This window comes from Hesperophylax consimilis, chromosome 11 (genome assembly GCF_061612785.1).
Source record: "Hesperophylax consimilis isolate HC1 chromosome 11, BYU_Hcon_1.0, whole genome shotgun sequence".
Taxonomy (NCBI): Eukaryota; Metazoa; Arthropoda; class Insecta; order Trichoptera; family Limnephilidae; genus Hesperophylax; species Hesperophylax consimilis.
Window position 1 is genome coordinate 33,720,404 of NC_142846.1, and position 25,160 is coordinate 33,745,563.

General features: G+C 33.2%; 1 protein-coding gene and 2 non-coding genes across 3 annotated transcripts; 2 read left to right on the top strand and 1 right to left on the bottom strand.

Annotated features, from left to right (window-relative positions):
- The first annotated feature begins 1,465 nt into the window (after positions 1-1,465).
- On the top strand, positions 1,466-13,355 carry LOC149420062 (organic cation transporter-like protein). Its single transcript, XM_089637467.1, has 4 exons — positions 1,466-1,587; positions 8,588-8,960; positions 10,881-11,288; positions 12,499-13,355. The coding sequence occupies exons 1-4, from the start codon at positions 1,554-1,556 to the stop codon at positions 13,253-13,255; spliced, it is 1,572 nt and encodes a 523-aa protein (XP_089493593.1). The 5' UTR covers positions 1,466-1,553; the 3' UTR covers positions 13,256-13,355.
- A 4,264-nt stretch (positions 13,356-17,619) lies between these two features.
- On the top strand, positions 17,620-17,916 carry LOC149420063 (signal recognition particle RNA). Its single transcript, XR_016302853.1, has one exon.
- A 4,309-nt stretch (positions 17,917-22,225) lies between these two features.
- Positions 22,226-22,522, bottom strand: LOC149420064 (signal recognition particle RNA). Its single transcript, XR_016302854.1, has one exon.
- Between the last annotated feature and the right edge of the window lie 2,638 nt (positions 22,523-25,160).

Sequence of the window (25,160 nt, forward strand, 5' to 3'; positions counted from 1 at the left end):
AGCGAGTAATGAATATCCTCAACTTTGCTTGAAAAATATCCAGTGAAAGATACAAACATTAACAAAAAATATATTATTTTAAATTGAAAATATCGTTGGGTTACTAACCGAAATTGAAACCGAAACTCACATATTGGTGATTCTGGGATATTGGAATATTATACATTTGAAGAACTCCACAAATAAGCAATTAGAAGAAAAACACGTGTTGCACAAATCAAAATATGTATTATTGTTTAGATAATTTTTTTTTTCAAATCGGGCGCTTTTAACACATTCATAAATCTAAAAAATGTTTGCACTTACTAACTTTTAGTAGTCAATAGTTGAGTCAAAACAGTTTGACAAGTGCAGCCACCGTAAACCATACGGATATATTTCCGATTTTTTTCAGGCAAAACTAAGTAGGTTACTTTTCTAAGCAGTTTTTTGTGGGTAATTCCCAAACATGCAGAAGTCAGTAAGTGACAGTTACATGTTACAAGTCATGATGAAAAATGTGTATTTCTACTTAAATATCAATTTACGTTCAAGTTTTCACCAGATATAAAAAATGCATTCTTTTACGAAATTTTGCACTTAAGAGGAAGCTACAAGCCAAAAATTTGTATATTCTTGGTATACCTTAAAATGTAGGTAATAGGCATTAAAATCGCTTGACAAACGGAGTCTAGAAACGTTCGATTTCAAGCACAAAACTGTTTTTTATTGATTTTGTGAATATTTTTATGAGAAAGCAAAAAAGTTTATCAAGTGAAAATGTCACAGATAATCTTAGCTATACTATTGTATTTTTTAAAAGTTGTTTCCTTTACGCGTTCATACATTTCTATTGAGAAAATATATTTTTTTTAGTAGCTTACATTTATATTTTTTATTGAGTAATTTATTTTTTTTATTTGTATTCTACTCAAGCGAAACGATAAGAAAACCTTCAATTTATCTTCGATTTAGCATTAAGCTTCGCCTTAATCAACTTCTATTGGTAAACCTACGGTATGCAAAAAAATTCTTCTCACTAACGTGAAGTGAAATGATCTCTGAGTATAGCGATGTCCGGTTTTGACTCAACCAAATTTGTCTGTTTGTCTGTCTGTAAATTTGTTTGTGTTTTCCTATCAAGGCGGTAGTAAATTTCTATTCCGCCGGAGTGCATGAGCGTTGTGACTGTCCCGAGCCGTCAAATCGGAGTAATCAACATTATTACTCGAAATCTACTGTTCACATAAACACAGGTAAATGATAAACACATTACACAGTACAAACACAATGACAGTAAAAACATAATCTAATGTCGTAGGCATTTTATCTTCAACTAAATAAATAAACTAACATCATGTATTTGTTCATAATCAACTAACTTCTTACTTGGCGCTTACCGCTTTCGAAACCAAGCATACTAATTTATTAATATTATATACTACGATATTACCAACACTCACTATTCAAACTCAGTACAATTACATAAGAGTTCGAGAGTAGACGTGTTTAGTTGGTGAATCTTCTCCTCGGTCCATCTCCCTGACCCCAGCATCAAGTCCACAGTGGTATCTATGGTCCAAACGGCGAACGAGAGCTACCATGAAGGTAATGTTTTTAATATTTGCGCTACGTTTTATCAATAACTTGCCATTTGTGATTTATAAATTAAGCCTTATCTGAAACATGGGTTATCTTTTTGTGGTTTTATCGACAATATTTACGGTGTAAAACGAAGTGTAACGGTTGCCACGCAACGTGCAAGCACGTGGTTTGTCTGTGTATACAATCAGCTTTACTATTAATTCTGCAATGTTCATGTTCCTATTTTCATTTGATAACTAATCCCAACTCTGTATATTTTGACTGTTTGAGTTAAAACTATTCTATATTCATTTGTATATTTTCTTGATTCATTTGTTGTATTTGTTTATCTATTTCATGGTTTTTTTTTAATTGCTACTAATTTGGAAAAATCTGTTTTTTTAACCCCTCCAGCGTTTTAAGGTCATATATGACCGGGCGTCCTGTTTTTATAAATATATGTTTATATTTTTTTCTATCATGCATAAATACATATTTTTTTGACGTTAGAAAGTGAAATAATTATTCATTCCGGTTTGCCTCAAATATTTATACTGGAATCCATTCATAAACTCTTAAAATAGCCAATATGTATAATTCATATTTCGCACCGATATCGTAACAATTGGTTTAACTTTAAAAGGAAACTACAAGCAAAAAAATGTGTATATTCTTGGTATAACTTATATTGTAGGAAATAAGCATTAAAATCGCTTGAAAAACGGAGTCTAGAAACGTTCAATTTCAAGCACAAAACTGTTTTTTATTTATTTTGTAAATAATTTTATAAGAAATCAAAAAAGTTAATCAAGTGAAACTGTCACAGATAATTTTAGCTATAATACTGTATTTTTTTAAAGTTGTTTCCTTTACGCGTTCATACATTTCTATTGAAAAAAAAAATTTTTTAGTAGTTTACATTTATATTTTTTATTGAGTAATTTATTTTTTTATTGGTATTCTACTCAAGCTAAACGATAGGAAAACCTTCAATTTATCTAAAGAATATTTTTTGGTATTCATAATGTACACCAATTCGTTACAAAGATTAATCAAAATAGTGATTTGGCGCTAAGAAATGATTTCTTATTTTTTATTATATGAACGAGACAAAATTGAAGGTACAGTTTTCTTACAAATTTCCCAAACAAAACGAATGTGTTTTTGAAATATCGAGTTTTCTCAATTTTTCTTTGATTGGAGTAAAAATTTAAGTAAAAATGTGTTTAGCATGATGATAAAATTTTAATATTAAGAAATATTAATTTTTATTTTCAATGCATACACCGGAAAGATAATTTTATCTTGTTATCTAAAACAGTATTGGATATATTAATAATACCTCCAACTTCTGACATTTCCCATACATTCTGATGCAAAATGCTACACTAGCGCCTCCTAGCGACATGAGTTGTGCGCCTTGGTTTTCTCTCATACATTTTAATGAATTTTATGTGAAATATAATCTCTGTTTTACGTTAATAAATAATAAATATCTAAAAATATAACCTTTATAAAATAAAATTAGATAACCCACATACGGAGTGTTTTTATTGTTTGCAATTATTACATCCTTAAACTGCACTACGGAACCTAGTTTTTGTAAAATTGTACTGAATAAATTAAATTTGCCGCCATTTGAAAGGAATGGCTAAGTAAATATGCTATACTAGCGCCTCTGGCGGCCATAGTTGTTAATATTACCACTATTTCACTGGAGCTGGACGAATTATTAATATTATATGGTATTTGGTATTAGATACCATGTCTAATTTAGTCTATGGGTACCATAGATCAAGCATTGTGCCAATGACCTACTTAAAATTAATTCAAGGAAGGGTACCACGAAGGAACCTATATATTATTATTAAATAGACGATTTTTTTACATTATGTAATCGGAAAAATATATTACCTCCTTACCGAGTCGGTACAGTTGATATGTAATGCTACGTATACATCCGCGAGCCGAACTGCCGAACTGAACCTCAACTTATGGGAAAGAAACGAAGCAACCGCAAATCGCGCGAAACGCCGCTTGCAGTTGATTCGTTACTTTCCCGTAATACGTGGAACGGTTCGCGTTTCGGTTCGCAAATGTATACGTACCCGAAGAATGTCTTGTTAGAAAAACCTGAAGTGTTTGGTAGCAAAACGAAACCATTTTAAACCGTATTCTTGTCCGTGTTTCTGGTCAATCCAATTTTTTTTCTAACAATTTCTTCATCGAAGTTCATCCGTAGACTGTCAATATTTAATTACATGTCATGTTTTCATTATGCCAGTTTTGGTCACAAAACATATTTTGCGTATCTAATATCAGCTAAGATGTTAATCGTAAAGTATTTAACAAATATAAACTATCGAAGAAAGCAAACACTTTGTGGCTTGATACTCGTATTATATACCTACCTAAATAAAAAAAATAAAAACTTTGTTTTAAACCAATTTATTTGAGTTATATATATATATATAGTTCGACCGGTTTCGGTTGTACTCAACCATCTACAGGACAATGGAAATATAAACTAGTAGTTTTGTGAACAGTAAACCTCGCGTCCAAAAAAGCACGTTTCTAATTTTCTCTAATTCAATGTGAACATAACCAAAATTCAAATTGAAATCATAAGTTTGTAAGTAGTTACCTAAATACATAATTATAAACCATAAATATTATCTGAAACTTTATTTTTATTTCAAATAAGGAATGAATATTTTCTTCCAAAGATGGGTCACTATCTCAACGACAATTCTTTTTTCAAACTTTCTTCAGGCAGGTACCGGGCAGGTACCGTAAATATTGAAAAAATGCAAATAAGAAAGTCCAAATCAACACCAAGCTTTAATTTTTTTTATATTAGCTTAACCATTAAAACGGCCACCATCTTGAAACGGAACGCACAAACAAATCTATAGACCTACGAAATGCAAGAATTTCTGTCAGTGTTTACATTCGAACTAATTTCTTAATCAAACTGTCAATACATGTCAGTTTTCCGATGTGCCAGTGTTGGCCGCTGTACATATTTATCTATTTCAGTAAATTAAGTTGTTAACCATTTTAAGGTATTTAATGTATATAAATTACCGATTAGAACACGGAAAACGATGGAATAAGCATTTTTGTTATAATTTCAGAGCGGAATTTTCGATGGATAGCTCAAATCTTCGATTGAGTCAAACATTTACGAGGATTTGATTGCTATTGTGGATGGTTGTTAAATATTGTGTTAACATAAGTTAGATGATGTTCAGTATCAAGTGCAGTATAAATGCGTTAATTAAAAAATAAATTAAGCAAGTCGAGAGGTCTAATTATTTAACAACTTCTTTTAAAAACTTGAAGACATGTCTTGAGTCTTGTCCCAATTATTGTGGGAACAATTAGCTTGTATTTTTACTTTACATAAAATCATTAGAAATATCTACTTAGTATAACAATTAGGGTACGGGGTGTGTTATACAGTTTTAACTTTCTAGTCTCGTAAGTATGAAGGTACTGAGCGTAAACAGAGGGATTTTTATTAGCTTCAGACAGGATGCCTTAAGGAAAATACCGATGTCATCTTTGGGGATGCTTGATGGAGGCTATTTTTTAAGGAAAGAAAAGAGGGGATGTTCTGGAAAGGAAAAAGGTATTTATTTATTTATTTAAAAGCCATAAAATGGCTTTTACAATAGAGTGATACAATAGAGTGATGCAATAGAGTGATTACAGAACAAGTAATGTGTACACAAAAATATTATTGCAAGTGATACAGTTGATAGAAGTGCAGTTAAACAATACATAATTAAAAGAAATATCTACTAGTGTAGTCATAGTTGAATGAATACTAGGTTTGTATAAGACCTGACATAAATCGAGGTATGAGGTGCGTATGATAATGAATAGTAATTAATATAAAATAAATTCTATTAAGGCCTAGAATGTTATAATAACAGAATATTAATATGTATAAAAAAGTGACTTTTTAACATGTATAATCTAGCAAAATATTATAATAGAGTAATTAGTAGTGAGTTTATTGTTGCCTTCAAAATTAATTCTACTTGGAATAGCTGGGCAAGTATCGCAATTTGGCTTTAGTAAAACAGAGCTGTCAACGATTATCCTTCTGTATAAGAAATAATATTTTTTAATAAAATTGTTTTATTATTATTGTTTTGTTTCCCGTATGAGATATGGGTAGAAATCTGGAGGTGAATCTGGACGTGTGAATCCACCCCTTACGTATGACGTATGAGTCCAGCTGAAGAGGTCAAAAGGTCCCTCAACCAGTCTCTATCGATCGAACCACTCGAGGTTACCTACAGCAGAGGTGTTGGTTATACAATAAATGTTTACCAGGACGGCGATCCCCATACCCACCTCCCCGAGTACTAAATACAATTTTGGCAATTTCTAACAATTGATTTCGACTGATTTAAAATTCATATACAAACCGTTGTTATCTATATTTTCTCTTAGATTGTAATAACCGATTGACGTTTCGAGTTTATCGTTAACCAATATATCGAAACATTTCCATCGTTTAATTCTGTCTGTTGACGCAACTATCTTCCTTTAACATTCTTCTTGAAATTTTCCCATCCTATTACCTACAAGTACCTGTCATTATCCGACAATACCCACGTTTGTGTGACATTTACAACAATAAACGTAACTGTCAAATCAGTTTATTAATGAAGACATCTCTTTATGATCAGTGCTTTTATTGATATCAACTCGGGGTAGAATACTGTGCCGTGAACATATTCGGTTCCCTCAGTGTGTTTCTTACCCAACCCAGATGTTGTGGAAGTTGCGTGTGCAATAAATCATCTCCTGTGAGTGAAACCAACCAGCAACATCGTTGACGAACATCAAAGGGGTAAGTCGGATTCCTTCCTTACTCCCTGTTCACCATCTCTAACCATCGTTGTGTCAACTTCAAGTTCACAATTAATTTTACAGTCCATTCTTGATTCGCCTTGCGATTACACTGTCACTATTTCAAAAAACATCAATATACATCAATATTTCGAAATTTATTGATATTTCGATTAATCAATCGTTTTTCTATGAACCATGTAAAATGATTCATAGAAAGGTTGCAAAAGCTTGCAAAGCGCCTCACCCCTGAACTTTCAAGGCCCGTACCTGTTACTAACACCAAACAAAATAATGCGACAAAATAGAAAGCAGGTAACCAGGTGAAATATCATCAGCATTGACCACTTTTCAGTATTAATTCACAACCAACAGCCAACACAGTTGAAACATCAAGTACGAAATAAATCGATTCATTCGCAGACTTGAATTAATGAGCCTTGAAAAAAATGTTGGCAGTGAGAAGTCGAGAAGACGAGTTTGTCCCTTGCGTTTGATTGCCCGGTTAATAATAGCGGAACATTGATAAAATTAGATACACTCAGTAGTTTGTGATAGTTTGAAGCAGATAAGAGAGAAAAATTCTTACGAGGAAACAATATTTTCAGGAAAACGAAATGTTAAATTGTTTACAATAAAAATAGCGAAAAGTGAATAAAAATTATCTATCCATCAGTGGTTTGTGGTCTTACAGGGAACCTAAACTTTTGGCAGCAAGAAATCAGGAAGACAGATTGTTTAATTTTTTTAAATTCCCTGGTTAAAAAAAGTTTGTGAAAGTTTCAAGTGAATAAAAGAGAAAAAAGTTCTCATGAGGAATCGTGTAGCGGCCATTGATAACGAAAGTGTTATTTTAGAAAATATTGGAGGTGAGGTAGTGCTTCTAGAAAAAATAATGTTTTAAATAAATTATTAAATTAAATAGAAATGTGTATTGAAATTCATATTGAGATATTGTACATGTGTATTTTTTAGGTTAATTTAATTCAAATTTAAAATGTCGATAGAGTTGCGCATTTTTGAAAATATCACTTGGTTTCAACTCAATTACTACTAGAAATAACTATTTGCACATAATAGGTTATTAGAATCACAGTTTGGGTTATTTTAATAATTTGTACGTATTTCCAAACATCACGTCAGATTGGTTGAAACTGTCAATATCAATGATAAAATAAAGTACATACATGTGACATTTTGAACTTTGAAAAAAAAATTACTTTAAGAGGAAGCTACAAGCCAAAAATGTGTATATTTTTGGTATACCTTATATCGTATTTAATAGGCATTAAAATCGCTTGACAAACGGAGTCTAGAAATGTTCGATTTCAAGCAAAAATTTTATAAGAAAGCAAAAAAGTTAATCAAGTGAAACTGTCACAGATAATCTTAGCTATAAAACTGTATTTTTTTTAAAACTGTTTCATTTATGCGTTCATACATTTCTATTGAAAAAATATTTTTTGTAGTTGTTTGCATTTATATTTTTTATTGAGTAATGTATTTTTTTTATTTATATTCTACTCAAGCGAAGCAATAGGAAAACCTTCAATTTAACTAAAGCATATTTTTTGGTTTTCATAATGTACACCAATTCGTTATTAAGATTAATCAAAATAGTGATTTGGCACTAAGCTTCGCCTTAATGCAACTTTTAAATAGTGGTTTCTCGTAATAACGAAGCTAAAACCAAGAGTTTTCTTTTGTTCTGAAATCTGCAACTTTATCAAAATATCTTGTCAAGAATTGTGATTTTGAATATATGTGTGTATATTATTTTTTAATCATATGTATTATTATTTAATTGTTACAATGCATGAAGACAGCTATTTTGCCTTTCTAAGGTATTAACAAACTATCAAACTCAGTTTGATAATCTCTTCGGAAGGCAAAACATATGTCACACCTAATAATAATGACCTAGTAGAACTTTATGCAAAAATAAACATTTTTTTATTAAATAATACCCTTTAATTAAATTATAACTCTTTTTCAATAATAAGGAAATTTAAAATAATCGCTATTTCCGTACCCATGAAACGATTTTTACACAAGTAAACTTTTGAATAAATTTAATGACTCCATATATTTTGATGAAATTGTGATTCTCGTTTTTCGATGTTTTTGCCCACTTTTGCTTATCTTTTTTTTCCAGATGATGAAAAACCAGTCACCATCACAGACGATGTTGTCCAGGATTCCATGGGATCATTTGGGAAGTTCCAGATACTGATCATAGCGCTACTCTTCTCCAGCAAACTGTCTACGTGCTTCCAGCCTCTTGGCATAGTGTTCCTGGCTCCTCCAGTCCAGTATATTTGTATGGATGGAGCTGACAACACCACAGCTGGAAGTCTCAATACATGTCCTTGCAGTAATCCTCAATACAACACAAGCGTGTTCCAGGAAACCATTATCATGACTTGGGGACTTATTTGCGAAAGGGAGTGGCTGGTTAGCTTGAACCAAACTATTTTCATGCTTGGTCTTCTGGTTGGCAGCATCAGCTTTGGTTCCCTCTCTGACGGGTATGTGCTATTTTTATTATTATTTTTATTCCACTTCATTATATCCTTTCGTACTTGACACTAGAGACGTGTACGGGACGTGTTCTCCTGCACAAGAAAAAACTGTAAAATATAAGCACCGGCACACATTTACCTTTGTCCTTTGTAATGATTCAAATAAAACACTTGAGGTATTTCATTTGAACCGTTACAGAGTTATTTAAAATACCATAAAAATGCAGGGAATATCGACCATTGTAATATGTTTGCATAAACGAATGCGTCTTGAAAAAGACGATATATTCGACATTTGTAATTTGCATATTGAAAGGAACGCCTTTATAAAAGCGGTTGGTTTTTATTGCGGGTAAAACTCCTTGTATTCGTCCAAGGTCAGTCAGTAACGGCTCTGTGACATCGGGGCCAGTGAGCAGGACCGCACGCTGGAGGGAAGGCTCTCCGGGTGTCGCTGGCGGGCTGGCTGGCAGGCGGGCTGGCTCAGTCGGCAACGTTCAATCCCCTCGATCCAAGGAATATCGACTCTTGTATGTTTGCATAAATAAATGCGTCTTGAGAAAGACGATATATTCGACATTTGTAATTTGCATATTGAAAAGAACGCTTTTATAAAAGCGGTTGGTTTTTATTGCGGGTGCAACTTCTTGTATCCCTCCAGGCTCAGTCGGTAACGGCTCTGCGGGGCGCTGGCTGGTTCAGTAGGCAATGGCAGATCCCCTCTCCGAAGCTGGCTGTTGGGAAGGCTCAGTGAAGCCCGAGGCAGAGGCGCCGCGACGTCGGGGCGTCGTTGGCTTGTCGGTGAGCAGCGAGCTCAGCAGCAGGCAGTTGCAGTAGACAGCCGAAGTGGAGCGGGGGGGGGGACCGGGTTGAAATCAAACACAGCGTGTTGGTCTCAGGTAGCGAAGCGGGTCAGGCAGAGCGGACAGCGGTAGATGTTGCTCGGTCCAGGGCTTATGGCGGAATGGAGAAGGGACCGGTTTTTGCGGCGTCTTTATAAGATTCTATAGGACCGCGCCTCCGACCCTTGATTGTATTATGAAATTCCCGTAACGAGCTTGCTTTTTTCTTGCTATGAAGCTCGCCACGTTTGTAGGATTAAATCTGTTTATCTCAGAAATATAGGAATATTTTATAATATTAGACCTTGTCTACCGCTGTCGTTTCTCCAAAACCACGTCGTCGCAATATTCTTTATTTGGTTATAATAAGACATATTCTACAAGATAAGTGGCCAAATCTCTGTTACATTTTCAGAGTTTCGCTGCGTACATAATTATCTTACGTGTAACATATTTTATTTCTATTCGAGCTTATTTAATTAACATGCAAGTATCTTTGTACAAAACTATTTAGTTAACATTGTTTCCTATTATTACAGGAAAGGCTTGCAAATTTGTATTTTTTACAAATCTTTTGGATACACGTGGGCCGCTCAAGCAGGTTTTGTGCTTAGCCAATCAGCGGCTGCTTAGGAAGAGTAAGATGGTTGCTTGAGTTGAAGCGAGACAACTGCCTTTTGGGTCCGAGCGATAAAATTTACCGTTAAACCGCAGGGCAGGTTTTTAAACACGAGTTACCTATATGTAGGGCAGGTTTATCAACATTAGTTTTATGGAAGGTTTTTACATAGTTTTCGACAGTGGTAAATATTATGGCATTTTGTTGTGTTTTTTATAATTGATGTACATTTTATATTGATGATGCTGATGACGTTCGATACAAGACGTATGCAAATGATTGTCGTGTGCATCGTTATAAATGATTGGTGATATTAACGGTATAGTGGGTTAGCATTATTGTATGTTATTAAAATGTTAATCAATAAAAAATACATCTCTTTGAGGGATAGAACGGACGTTGAATTGGAACATATCTATGATCTATGTTCACGATTATAATAGTTTTATTTTTGTTTTCTTTCAGCTTTGGAAGAAGGTGGTCGATGTTGGCTGCCGCTGCTTTAGAAGTAGGAGCGGGAGTTTTAGCAAGTATGGTTGGCAACTACTGGCTCTTTCTTCTTCTTCGTTTCCTCATTGGCGCTTCCATCGGTGGTATAATGATTATCGGATTCGTTCTGATGATTGAAGTAACAGGAAAAAAGCACCGAGAGATGGCATCTTGTTTAATGCAGCTGCCTTTCAACTTTGGATATCTGATAATGCCTATTATTGGATATTACATTAGGAGATGGGAAATGATACAGATGGCATTTTCGGTACCACCAATCTTATTGCTGCTCTTTTACTGGAAATTACCTGAAACACCAAGGTGGTTATTGGCCACAGGGAAGACAGACCAAGCAATAGCAGTTCTTGAAAGAGCTGCCAAACTGTAAGTAGTTCAATAACTGATGATGTGGAGATGTGAATTTATTGGACAGTTGGTTTCAGCCATCATCCATACTTTGGGAGGCGGGTGTGGGTACCGCTGCCCCTGGAGCCATATATTGGGTAACCAACACCTCTGCCACAGGTCACCCCAAGTGGCTGGTTACGTTTGGCGATTTAGCAGAGATTTTCAGAATACGCCTGCCCACCAGACCGGGAGAGGCTGGTTTGGGGAGACCCTTTGACCTCTCAAACTGGTCTCTCGACCTACAACCCAACACTACTTTCGTTTTTTTTTTTTCTCAAAAGCGGAATGAAAAGATTTTGACATTTTAACGACCAAAAATATTTTTTGTAATTTAGTTTTTATGTATTACGCCGTGTTGCGCCGTCTCCTTCTTTGGCAGACGCATCCGACAGCGTTAATGTATCCTTCGTCGGGGCAAATGTGTAATTTCGGACATTGTAACGTTGTCCGAAACATTGGATAAAAAGGAGGTAGCGCAACATGCCATAAAACCCCAAAAATAAATCACGACAGTATTAAAGATTTGTAGAGTGACCGTGGATACTAGAGTGATCAAAGAATTTTATCTTGCTTTCTAACTTAGCTATTTACCATAACTTCACCAATATTATTTTTAAATCTTGGCTATAGAACCAATGAATGTTTTGTACGGCTTTTAATTATTAAATATATCGCAAAACTTCGTTCAAGGCCGACTAGTACAGGCCTGGGCGCGCGACCGCCAAATTACGAATTCAGTTCTTTCATTTTTTTTAATTTAAATAAAATCATAATTATATTGTTAAATTTGATTTTATTTAAATTTAAAAAAAATAAATTCAATGAAGTTCTATGAATTAAATACAAAAACAATAAATAAATATTTCAGTTCTTTCGTGAAGAATTTCGCTATCACTGTTTAATAAAGTCTAATCACTCATTTCAAAAATATGCTTACTATAAAGTAACACACAAATCAGCAGTAACAAGGAGTATCAACAACGATCGCCGCCATTTTCAAACTGGCGTTCTTCGGTGGCACTGACTTGATCACGTAACACTTCAAAATCCGTCGCGCGTCAAGGCCTGTATTCTGTCTTAAAGTTCATGCTAATGACCGTGATCTGATTCACTCCAAAAATTTGATATTATGTCATCTACCAGAAAAAATTTCAACTGCATTAAATAAAGTTCATTTTGTTTCCAGCAATAACGTGACAACTGATGGCATCAGAGAGAAGATCCACCGTTATCAGGAATCAAAGCCTGTTGATAATGGCAAAAAGGCGACGATTTTGGATCTCTTCCGCACAAGAAATTTACGAAAAAATGTCATCTGCATGTCAATCAACTGGATCGTCTGTGCTTTCGGCTTTTTTGGCCTGTCGCAATACATTGGACAACTCAGTGGAAACATATTCTTGAATATTACCATATCAGCGTTTTTGACGTTCCTTGGAACATTGTTTACTTACGTTGGATTGAATTTGATGGGAAGAAGGACTGCCATGTTGGGAATGCATATTGCAACATCGTGTTGTCTTTTGGTTATTGCAATAATTCCTGAAGAATACGCTTTGGTTAAAGTTATATTGGCTTGCATCGGAAATCTTGGAATGTTCATTTTAATATCTGTGATATATTTATATTGTTCTGAGCTGTTTCCAACTGTTGTGAGAAATGTGGCAGTAGGTGTTGCCTCAATGCTATCAAGAATTGGATCCATGATAGCACCTTTTGTTGTTTCTTTGAATACAACAATTCCTTGGCTTCCTCCTATTATATTTGGACTTGTGCCTTTATTGGCTGCTGTTATTTGCATTTTCTTACCGGAGACGAAGGGGTGTGAGCTTCCTAATACGTTGTTGGAAGGAGAAGCGTTTGGACGTGGAAAGAAAGAAAGACAAACTGAGAACGGGGAAGAATGTGAAAGAATGGACGTTAAACAACCTGTGATAAGTTGAAATTTTAGGTAATAGAAGGAAATAACCAAATTGAGTATCCATTATGTTTTCGGTAGGTATATTTACTTACATATGAAGCCACTTTGCCCACTAGACTAGACCAGGCTGGGCGTGGTTATGAGCATTTTTGTGTCAAATAATGAATAATTTAACAAAATGAAATACAGTTTTTTTTAAATTTATTTATTGAACTTTATTGTCAACATTGCTTACTATGGGTAGAGTTCTTGTAGAAAAATATAATTGAAGACTTTGGGATAAAAACCTATAACCGATAAGATCCACGTTTTTTATTTAATTTTTCGGTTGTTTGTCTATGGGTCCATGCAACGGTTATTGTTAAATATTTGTGAAAATATCCTGTGTCCTTTAAATTGGCTGTCAAAAATATGATACTTTTGTAAAAACAGCAGCAGTTCACAAAATTTGTTTGAAAACTGAAAATTATTTGCGCAAATATCTATTAGTTCGCTTTTTTTGCCATTGTGCTACAATTATGACATTCGTGAATTGCTGCTTTTTGTAGTGAATTCTCTACATTTTGAAGAAAAAAAACAGTAAAGGTCCAAATCTTTTGTAAAAGCAGCAAATGTCACGTTGATTTTTCGATTAATATTCAATTACTTAATTCATAATATTTGCTGAACCTGTAAAAGATTAATAATAATAATATCTAAAAGATTTGTATAGCCCATTTTTGTTGCCAAATCACCTCAAGATTAATCCAAGATTTATAACTTTTTATTACTTGTTCTACGTGTTCATAGACAGCGGTAATTAATTTATTTTACTAAAACACAATTTTTGCAAGGTATTGCTTTTCAATATTAAGACAAATTATTTGTTTGCACCCATACATACGCAATATGAATATGAATAAAAAAAATTGTCCGTAAAAAAACCTATTTTCTTCAAGAAATGCAAACAAATACAATATTGGATTGAATCATCGTTACAATATTGTATTTGTATGCCTTTCTCGAAAGGATTGGGTTTTTAAATTAACAAAACTATTTATTTATATTGCGTATGTACGGGCGTAAACGAATAGTATGTCTAAATATTGTAAAGCAGTACCTTGCAAAAAGCATTTAAATTAATTAATTAACGACATCTATGAACACGTAGATTATAAAGAGCCTTGCGTTTAACTTCAATTATTTAAATAAACGTCAGTAGAATCATGGTATTCAATATAAATACTCTCCTGAAATAAACAATTTTTCGACATTTGACGTTTTTATCCCTAGGTCTTCAATTCGTAATTATTATTTTGATTGAAAAGCAGAATTCTCATATTTGAAATTGAATAAATACCTACGTATTATATTTTGCTAGTAGTCACTCATTGAATTTTACAAAACATGTTTACAAACAGGTTTTGTTTAAATGTTTTCTACATATTCAATACGATACGAGTGCCAGAACTTGACAATGACGCGGAACCATCTAATGGCGATGCTTTTTTGTTTCACTACTAATTATATAAAAGTTTAGGCTTTAGATTAAGAGTGACGAATAATTTGTTATAGTTTTATTAAGTCTCCAAGGCATCCAAGTAAGAACTTAAAAAAACTGAATCTTAGACAGCCCACCTATTAACAGCATTTCAAACCATGCATTCCAAGTATGCATTTTTAAACCCTGGTCGATTTGTTACTTAATTCAACATCGAATTACCTAAAATTTGGGCCTAATTTATATAAAAAGTATTATAATTAATTAATGATGTTATATTTAGAAAGAAAAATAGCCATAATAAATGTTGAAAAATATTTTTCTGGCATACTTTTTAAAAAACTCCCATTGTTATTTTTGTATTAAAATCAAATTAATCCACTGAAATAATTTGAAATATTACGTCGAATTATTTGTTTGCGCCCGTACATACGCAATAAGAATATGGATAAGTAGTTTTGTACGTATAAAAACAAGAGTATTTGAAGAAAGGCAAACAAATACAATGTTGGATATAATCATCGATAAATGTTAGATAGAAACATCGATACAATGTTGGATATAATCACTGAAATACAATGTTGGATAGAATCATCGATACATTATTGTATTTGTTATTGAACGCAAACAAATATAATGTTGGATTGAATCATCTATACACTTTTGGTTAGAAACATCGATACAATGTTGGATTTAATCATCGATACAATATACAATGTTGGATATAATCATTGAAATAATAATAAATAGAATCATCGATACAGTATTGTATTGGTTCTTGAAGGCAAACAAATACAATTTTGGATCGATTCAGTATTGTATTTGTTCTCGAAGGCAAACAAATACAATTTTGAATTGAATCATCGATACAATATTCTGTTTGTATGCCTTTCTTGAAAGAATTGAGTTTGTATACGGACAAAACTATATTCATATTGTATAAATAATAATAAAAAATAAAGCGTATTTTTATAATGTAATTAAATTAACGCCTTCTATAAACTCGTAGATTATAACGTACGTTACGTTTAACCTTAAATGATTTTTATTTTTAATTATATTCGCATAGTTTTACGTAGGTCCAGAGTTCCATTGTTTTATATAAATACATATTGTTTTATATTTACATATACACGGTGTTTGGGAAATGATTCTACATGATTTTGGTTTAGTTAGATTTTATAAGTAAAAAGGGTTAATAACTTTTTTCGTAATTCTAATGTTTTAATGTAGTTTTTAGGTAAAAAAAAGATGAATTGTTCGTGTGGGAAAATAAACATTATTCAATGAAAAAATATATTTGTATGGGAAAATGAACATTGGATTGTCGAAAAAACTTATTTTGTTTTTTTACTTCTACCATCGTGTAGAATCACCTCCCGAAGTTAGAGCACTTTACCCCCGGACACCATGTATATTTTTTGTTGGTTTATTGATGTACACAGCAAGCAGGGGGGGAGAACAGATAACAACAATAAAAAAATTATATATATATATATTTAGATCAGTCAGTATACTTATCAATATTTATTACGTCACCCCTTAGTATTAATATGTTGTTTATTTTTGTTAAACGTATAGATTATTATAGTAAGTTATTTGTTATCGTAAGTAGTTACCATTGAGCAAGGTCAGGGCCGACATATCGCTTCAAAATAAAACAATAAAACGTACATGAATAAAAATGCGTGAACAAAGTATCAAATAATGTGGGATTTTATTTTCATTTCCTTACAATTCAACATTTAACCTGGAACAACAAACAGAACTGCTAATTATCTCAAAATAATAATGTGAAACTAAAGTAATGAACTTTGAAGAAGTCTTACATCTTCTCTATTTATTATGTAATATATAATATATAGAAATAAACATGAACCAAGATTTTTATGTTTGTTTTTTAATTAATGTTATTAGAGCGTTAAATAATATCAATTGTTTAGGTACTGCGCTAGTTTAGCAGAATTCAAGAAAATTCCGTTTCTTTATTGTAGTAACATTAGTCTTTTTCTAGTCTAAAATACCCTAGCGACATTTTCTTTAACTATTCGAAAAAACTTTGAGAGCATTTCGACAGATGGCTCTAATTTATTTATTTAATTCATATTATTTTCAAAAATACAAGTTATAATATTATTTTAAAAGTATATTGTAGTGCCAACAACCTTATAAATTGACTGTAGGTTTCGAAGAATAAGCTGAATTTGTTATCCAGCGTTATATATTGATAGCGGGTCGCTCTCCCAATCAATAGGCCATACAGAATTGAGTCGCTCGACAACGCAGGTTGTATGTTCGCAAGGTTATTTTTTCAATGGTTGAGAATCACGGTTTTAATCACAGGTCAAGTCCATGAAATGAATTAGTAATATAAGTGGAATAATATAGGTAGATACCTACCTATATGATCGATTGATACAACTAATTACTATTCATACGCCGCACATAATAATTGAAAAGACGCGCACGAGTACACCTGTATCTGAGGATCTGAAACACATACTTTCCAGATAGATACATTTGTTTCTAAATAATTACTTATTTTATATACTATAAAAAGCGTCACAGTGAAGGGTTTTTATTATAATTTAAGATAGATCTAACAAAGATGGGTTTTTCCTGAGAGTAAAAAGTGACATCTATTTCTATTTTCCCAAACTTGGTTCTTAACGAACTTTCAAAATGTTTTCTGTGTTTTTCCTAGTACAAAATAGTGGTATACTAACTTCTAACATTTAACATAAAAAATAACGTTTTGTTTCAATTAATTTAAAAAAAAAAATAATAATGGAAACAAAAGTAAAATCTAAAAACAGGAAGTTTTCTAATGAAATAAGGTTTCTCTGAGATTCGTTCACTGTCCGCGCATACAAACGATATGAGAGTGAAAAGTCGCGGAGTGTTCGACTGGAGGCGTGGCGTCCTCTGTAATCCGGCTTCCCGGAGGTCGGGTTCGGAGGATGGTCTGAGGCCGGGGCTTCTGCGGCTGAGTTGCCCACGTCGACCGGACGTCCGCACTAAGCTTGCCATCGATATGGCTGTCCGGGAGGAGTCCTGGACAGCCAGGTTGGCTAAGGAGGGGCGAACCGGGCCAGGGGGGAAACCCAGCAGCCAAAAGTCCCCGTGGGAGGCAGTAGTGGGATAGCGTCCGGGAGTGGCGCGCTCAGTTGTAGCCCGACCGACACGGTCAGACCCGAACCTTTTGCCTTTTCAAACTATTTTTTTAGAGTTGTAGAACAAAAACTTTATTTTATTATGTTCATAGTAATTGTATGCAGTAGTGAAGTGTCTACAATATATATAAATACACAGCAAAGTGTACACGACAACAAAATATTCATGTCATTCCCGCAATGAGTTTATTAACTCCTGGGAGTACAATTCTTTATATAATATACTATATTCTGTATTGTATACTTTTAATAAATAAATAAATAAAAAATTTAACATAAATTATCAATGTGCCTGAGGTCTATTAATGACTGTGAATATTTGCATCTATCCCCTTTAACTAAGCCCTTTAACTTGACATCCAAGGCTCTTTGGAAAATAACTATACATACACGGTGTCCAGAAACTTATAGTTCAACACTTTATAATAATAATAATATTGGACAATTTTTATAGCGCCGCTTTTGTGAGTTATCACCTCAGGGGCGCTTTACAGTTGATGCAGGTATTACAAAAAATATAAATATTACCAAAATAAAGTGAAGTTAAACTTTCTACGACAGCATGCTCCACAATTAACTCCAAAACTTTACCCTACGCCTGTTGTAACCAGGTGGAATTCTTGGTTTAAATCTGTGATTTATTTGAATGAGCATATGCAGCAAATTATCGATTTTCTTAATGAATACGAAGACGACAATTCTACCACTATTTACCTCAAAGAATGTTTTGAAAATGACATTCTAACGAGTAAAATTCAAGTTCAACTTACATTTGTATCAGAATTCTGTCCGAAAATTATGAAACTAATTGACAATTTAGAAGGTTCAAACTATTCGTTTGCACACATTTTGTGAAGTAAATTAGAAGATTTGAAGTCCTCTCAATGTGAAGGCTCTTTTGGCGAAAAAACAATGAATATTTTAACAACCGAAAATTCTATCGATCACAGCATGATGTTCAGCTCAAAAGAGCTTGGATAAATTGTTGGTACACATGGAGCCGAATCCAACAAATGAGTGCTCAAAAGTGTACCACAAGAAGAACTAATTGACGGGTACTCTCATTTTCACAGACAATTACTTCGATTGGTCGGCCAAGAAGCTCCTGTGGATGTAATGCAAGTTTTGGTTACATCAAAATCTTGCTACCCTGGATTTGCAAAAGCAGCTATTCAATTGCCCTGTCAATAGTGTTGATGCCGAGAGGTACTTTAGTATCTACAACATTGTCGTAACTGATCGCAGGCAAACAATGAAAGATGAAAATGTAGATATTATAACAATGCTAGCCTTTAATTGAGTTTTTAACACTGTATTTTTTTTTGCGAAATAAATGCGAAATTTTCTATTTTGAGTTTTTTTAAATGCGAAATCACGATTTTTTATTTGCGAAATTTACGTAGGTACCCCTAATTATCAGCTATTTGGTTCCTTGGTTCCTTGGTGCCTTGGCAAGCGGATATCTGTATCTACTCTGACTGCATCCAATCATTTATATTACTATTACATATTGTCACCTAAAATTACACAGAGTTACGTATTGACAAACTTAATAATAGATAGATTAGTTTTAAAAAAACATTTATTTTTATATGATAGTTTGTTAGCAATTTCACTGTAATTTGGTTCCTTATAACAGACAATCTGCCTAGATAGGAACTATATATCGACCTGACACAACACAATATAATCTGAATACATTTAAATTAAATGCACATGTAATGTGCACGATATTGAAAAATTAGAAAGATTAATGCATAACCATTTTTTTAAAGAAAGACTAACATTCCCGGGTTACTAATAACCTGACAATATTTGAAAATCAAAACGGGAAACGGAAAATGTTGCTTATGTTGTAATGGAGGACTTAGCCAACCGTGGAATTGAACACACTACGCCTGGGTGGGACCCAAACGCGATGCCAACTCAGCCACTGACCGGTCTACTTCTGTGTATAGTAACACTCATCAGGGCTGGAATACACTGAAACTAAATTGCATGAATCATGTATATCATCAAAAAAACGTTCAGAATTCATAATATTACTATTTAAGTATATGTGCAATTTGTCATTCATTACTTTTTTCAGATGTAGCTAATGTGTAGTTAGGTACCAAATTCTTCATTAATTTCTATCCGTTTGCAGTTCGTATTAAATACTTTATATTGTGTAAACCAATTTAATGTAAAAAATTATATTCCGGTTTGAACGTTTGAACGCTCTTGTACGGTTAAGATGAGGGATTTTCATCTCTATTATTTATTATTATTAGATCATATTTCCTTTCAGCAATCACACCGAAAATACTGGAAGATATGCCCTTTCATTATGGTGAAATAGTCAATTACGACATTTCCTCGTGCGTCGTTTCAATCAGTCGACTTGTAATATCGGAAGGTGATGATATAGTAAATATATTCTCACAAATTGCTGAGCCTAGTAGCAAGGGATGACCCTTAATAATATTTATTTGTAGATTTTTAAACTTAAAATGAACATTTCGCGGTGGTTCGAACGCTTGCATAAAAATAATGTTGTATGTATTTGATAAAATTGTTGTAGGTAAGTTTAAGAGGAAGTTGCAAGCCAAAAATGTGTATATTCTTAGTATACCTTATATCTTAGGTAATAGGCATTAAAATCACTTGACAAACGGAGTCTAGAAACGTTCGATTTCAAGCAAAAAACTTATTTTTATTTATTTTGTAAATAATTTTATAAGAAAGCAAAAAAAGTTAATCAAATGAAACTGTCACAGATAATCTTAGCTATAATACCGTATTTTTTAAAGTTGTTTCCTTTACGCGTTCATACATTTCTATTGAAATAATATTTTTTTTAGTAGTCTACATTTGTATTTTTTATTGAGTAATTTATTTTTTTATTGGTATTCTACTCAAGCTAAACGATAGGAAAACCTTAAATTTATCTAAAGCATATTTTTTGGTATTTATAATGTACACAAATTCGTTATAAAGATTAATCAAAAAAGTGATTTAGCATTTACATAATATATACATATTTTATCTAGATATATATTTTATTAGTCAAAATGGCGTCGCAAATAACACATAATATATGTAAAAGATAAAAATGATTACTGTGGGTTATCCTATACATTTTATACCACCACTGACTTTTCCGTAGGCATTTTAAGATATACAATTCTGGAGTACATTATTTTGTATCTTCTAAGGTTTAGCCAGCGTTTGTAATGTAAGCACCTGAAAAAATATTTTTATGACTTGTTTACAAAACGTCGACTTTTCTATACTTTCTATAAATATAATATGCATTTATTATATACATAAACCATCGAGAAGAAATTCTCTAAACGATAGTGAAAATTTTATTAAAATCTGTTGCAAAGTTTAGGAGAACTAAGCGCACAAACAGACAGACACGGAAAGCGACTTTATTTTATACTATTTAGAGATAAGTGGGTTTATACACAATGTTATCAATAAGTACTCCTACTTGAGATTAAGATTCTTTACTTGAGAAATTATTTCCCACACTCGAAAACCGTTTAAATTTTGTTTAACTATTTACATTTAATTAACCATCAAACATCTTCTTACATTTACAAACATTAACACTGTCAACTTCTGTTCGTATCAACTACTATTAAAAAAATACCCACCTCGATGAATGGCAGTGAGGCATTGACCAAATACGACACATCAATGCAATGATGCATAAAACTGGTAGAGGCAGGACGAAAGTAGACTGAATGCTTTAGATCCCTGAGACTTATGTGTGGTAAAACCATGTATGATCGTGAGAAAATGTGGAGATTAGCAAAGAATGCAAGGCTGATGTAAGCGTCATAAGTAAGATTAAGAAATGGACGATTAGGTGGTTTGGGCACATAAAGGGAATGCACGTTGTTAGGGACCACCGAGAAAAACGTGGCAAGATCAAGTGAACCAGATACTTGAGTCGAGCCAAGTCAAGAATTAGAATAACAGAAAAGTGATGGTTAGTTGTTTAAAAAATTGAATAAGACACAAAATAAAAGAAAACGGTCGCAGTCTGTAGTTGTTAATATTAATGTCAATGATCACATATTACAATGAATAATAAATTGTTTCGTCTTAAAAGATTTATTTTTTAAATCTTCTATTAACATCTATATTACGTGTTTTCCCTTGGAAAGCTACTTACATTCAAAGAAAAGTTTTTTTTCTCTCTAACGTAATATAAAAAATTGTAATAAGGAAATAAAAATGTAGAATCACTCTCCCGAAGTTAGCGCACTTTACCCCCGGATATCCTGTATACCTTATAAAAATGTAAAAAATATCGATCCACACCTAAAAATAGTTTGAAAAGGCAAAAGGTTCGGGTCTGACCGTGTCGGTCGGGCTACAACTGAGCGCGCCACTCCCGGACGCTATCCCACTACTGCCTCCCACGGGGACTTTTGGCTGCTGGGTTTCCCCCCTGGCCCGGTTCGCCCCTCCTTAGCCAACCTGGCTGTCCAGGACTCCTCCCGGACAGCCATATCGATGGCAAGCTTAGTGCGGACGTCCGGTCGACGTGGGCAACTCAGCCGCAGAAGCCCCGGCCTCAGACCATCCTCCGAACCCGACCTCCGGGAAGCCGGATTACAGAGGACGCCACGCCTCCAGTCGAACACATCGCGACTTATCACTCTCATATCGTGTGTATGCGCGGACAGCGAACGAATCTTAGAAAAATCCTTTTTTATAAAAAATATATTTTAAATTAATTTTTACCTTTCATTTTTTGTTCTTTGAAATGTATGTTTTTATTGAAGAATATGTGTACATAATACAGATATATTTAGTAAATCTAATTATTGTATCCGTCGAATTATATGATAATATAAATAATGTAATGTGAAACATTTCAAGACTTCGTTTTTAACTGAGTTTGAACAAAGTTACACAGATGTCACTATTTTGGTCATATTCTGTTGAAGAGGCTCTAAAGTAGAAACAACCCATCCTTAGAAATGAGACTTTCTTGTAAATAAACATTACATATACATTACTACATACATATATACATTAATACATTTTATTTGGCTTTCAAAATCGGGAATATTTTTCACATTCACAAATATGTAATTTTAAAGTTAAATTTGCATTTGACGAATCTAGAGTTATAACAAAAAAGGCTATACTAAAAAATAAATTTATCTAATAAGAATAAAAAAATTACCTACATAGTACACATATTATACACAATGCACCATAACTTATACACATATCGCTTAGTTTTTATAACTGTCTTAATTATTTTATTTTTATTACGTTAAGTACTTTAATTTAATTTCTTATATTTTATTTAAATTCGTTTTATGATCATAATTTCAATGGACTACATTTTTATTTACCTACATAATTTGTCACATCAAATTGTAAAATGGGGACATCAGCAGGGGAAAAGCACCCAGTGAGGCTCACACTACCAAATCATATGCATATATAAAAATATTCAGACGTATCATAATAAAATAAATTTAAATAGAGAGTAGAAAAATATTATGGGACTTTATTTATTTGCTAGACAAATATGTTAGTACGCCATTATGTTGCAAAATTCAATAACATCGAGGAAAGTGCAGTGAAATACAGGGTTTTCCAATAAGAGGTGTTATTTTGATATTTAATCGTCAAAGATCAATAGTTTCGTTGCTTGTGTGGCACGAAGCGCCGTCTTGTTAAAAGTAAACGTTGTCCAGATCAATACTATCCAATTCCATAAAAAATCATTAATCATCTCTCGATAGCGCAATCCATTCACCGTAACTGTTGCTCCAGTCTCATTTTCGAAAAAGTAAGGTCCAATGACTCCGCCGGACCATAAACCGCACCAAACAGTCACACGTTGAGGATAGAGAGGCTTTTCAACAATAACTCTTGGGTTTTCCGAGCCCCAAATGCGACAATTTTGCTTGTTGACGAAGCCACCGAGGTGGAAATGAGCCTCATCACTAAAGATGATTTGCATTTGATTCACTCAAGTGAATTTGAATAAATTTTCAATGCGTTGTAGAAGCGTGTATCTTTCCATTTTTATTAATGACGTAGTTTCTACTTGTCAAATGTCAATAAATGACAGCTTCAAAAGTAACATCTACCGAAATTGCGGGCTATTCAAAATAACACAATGGAAAACCAGGTATTAGCTAATCCACGGTGGATTCGTCGGCATACTACGGGTTCGAATGTCAGAAATCCACGGTAGATTTCTCGGCACATTAGGGGTTAATCAATCGTATAAAATACATGACATTTTTAACATAGAGCTACAATTAGAGGCGCTACGCGTACTAAAATGTCGTCGGAACTTGTTCCACTTTTATAACGCGATAAGCGGTGCGCGTAGACCGGATTAGTTAGTTTTATTAAGAGCGTCAGGAGAGTTGGAGGTAAAAAATCGGAACATCTTTTTTCGCTGCATTTCTCAGCTAAATATAATAAATTAACTAAATGTCGTAATTATTGATAATATTCGAATAAATAGTAAAAAGTATCGTACAAAGAATAATAATTAATTCTACATTCCATAGGTAACTTGTTACTTATATTATTTATTGGGTGATAAACGATATAAACTTCCTACCTGGTTTATCAGTTTAAACTCTGCACATCATATTAAGCTGTATTCCCCAGTTCACTCTTTGTTATAGGATTAAGTTGATAATATTGTCTGGCATGAAGAGGCATGGTGATTTAATAATGTACACGATATAAAATAAACAAGAATTCTTGTCGTATCAGACAAAACCTACCTCACTTCTCACTACCTGTTCATAGTACCTTTAGGGTGGATCGTTAATTCTCGGTGGTTTTTTTAGTTCTGTTCATATATATTTTCGTTTAGTCTCAAAAGTTGTGGTATTTATTTTATTTTATTTAGTAAACTTTAAACTCATCCACTTCATGCTGTCTAAAACATAGGTACATTTAACATAATAATTAACACTTTGCTTACTTTGAATACCCACAAGAGGCCCAACCAGTCTGGAACCAATTAAACTATGGCATCCCCAATTGAGGTAAGTTAAGAGGCTGAAGGAAGTGAGGATGGGAAGAAGATGATGAAGAAAAAAATGGTTATCCAGATCTGGTGACCAAACACGGCCAAAGCCATTTCAATCAACGTTTCAATTCTGAATGGTGGTCGTACACCAGGGCGATACTGTGAGCATCTTAAACTCTGAAAGTGCCAAAAGTACAATACATATTATTTTTAATTGATAAATTGTGAAATAACACAAATTATTTAAATGAAATTT

What these genes read in the sequence shown, in the direction of transcription:
- LOC149420062 (XM_089637467.1), top strand. Translation starts at nt 1,554, where the DNA reads ATGGTCCAAACGGCGAACGAGAGCTACCATGAAG. An exon ending in GAACGAGAGCTACCATGAAG is followed by an intron (nt 1,588 to 8,587) that starts GTAATGTTTTTA and finishes TTTTTTTTCCAG; the next exon opens with ATGATGAAAAACCAGTCACC. An exon ending in TTTGGTTCCCTCTCTGACGG is followed by an intron (nt 8,961 to 10,880) that starts GTATGTGCTATT and finishes GTTTTCTTTCAG; the next exon opens with CTTTGGAAGAAGGTGGTCGA.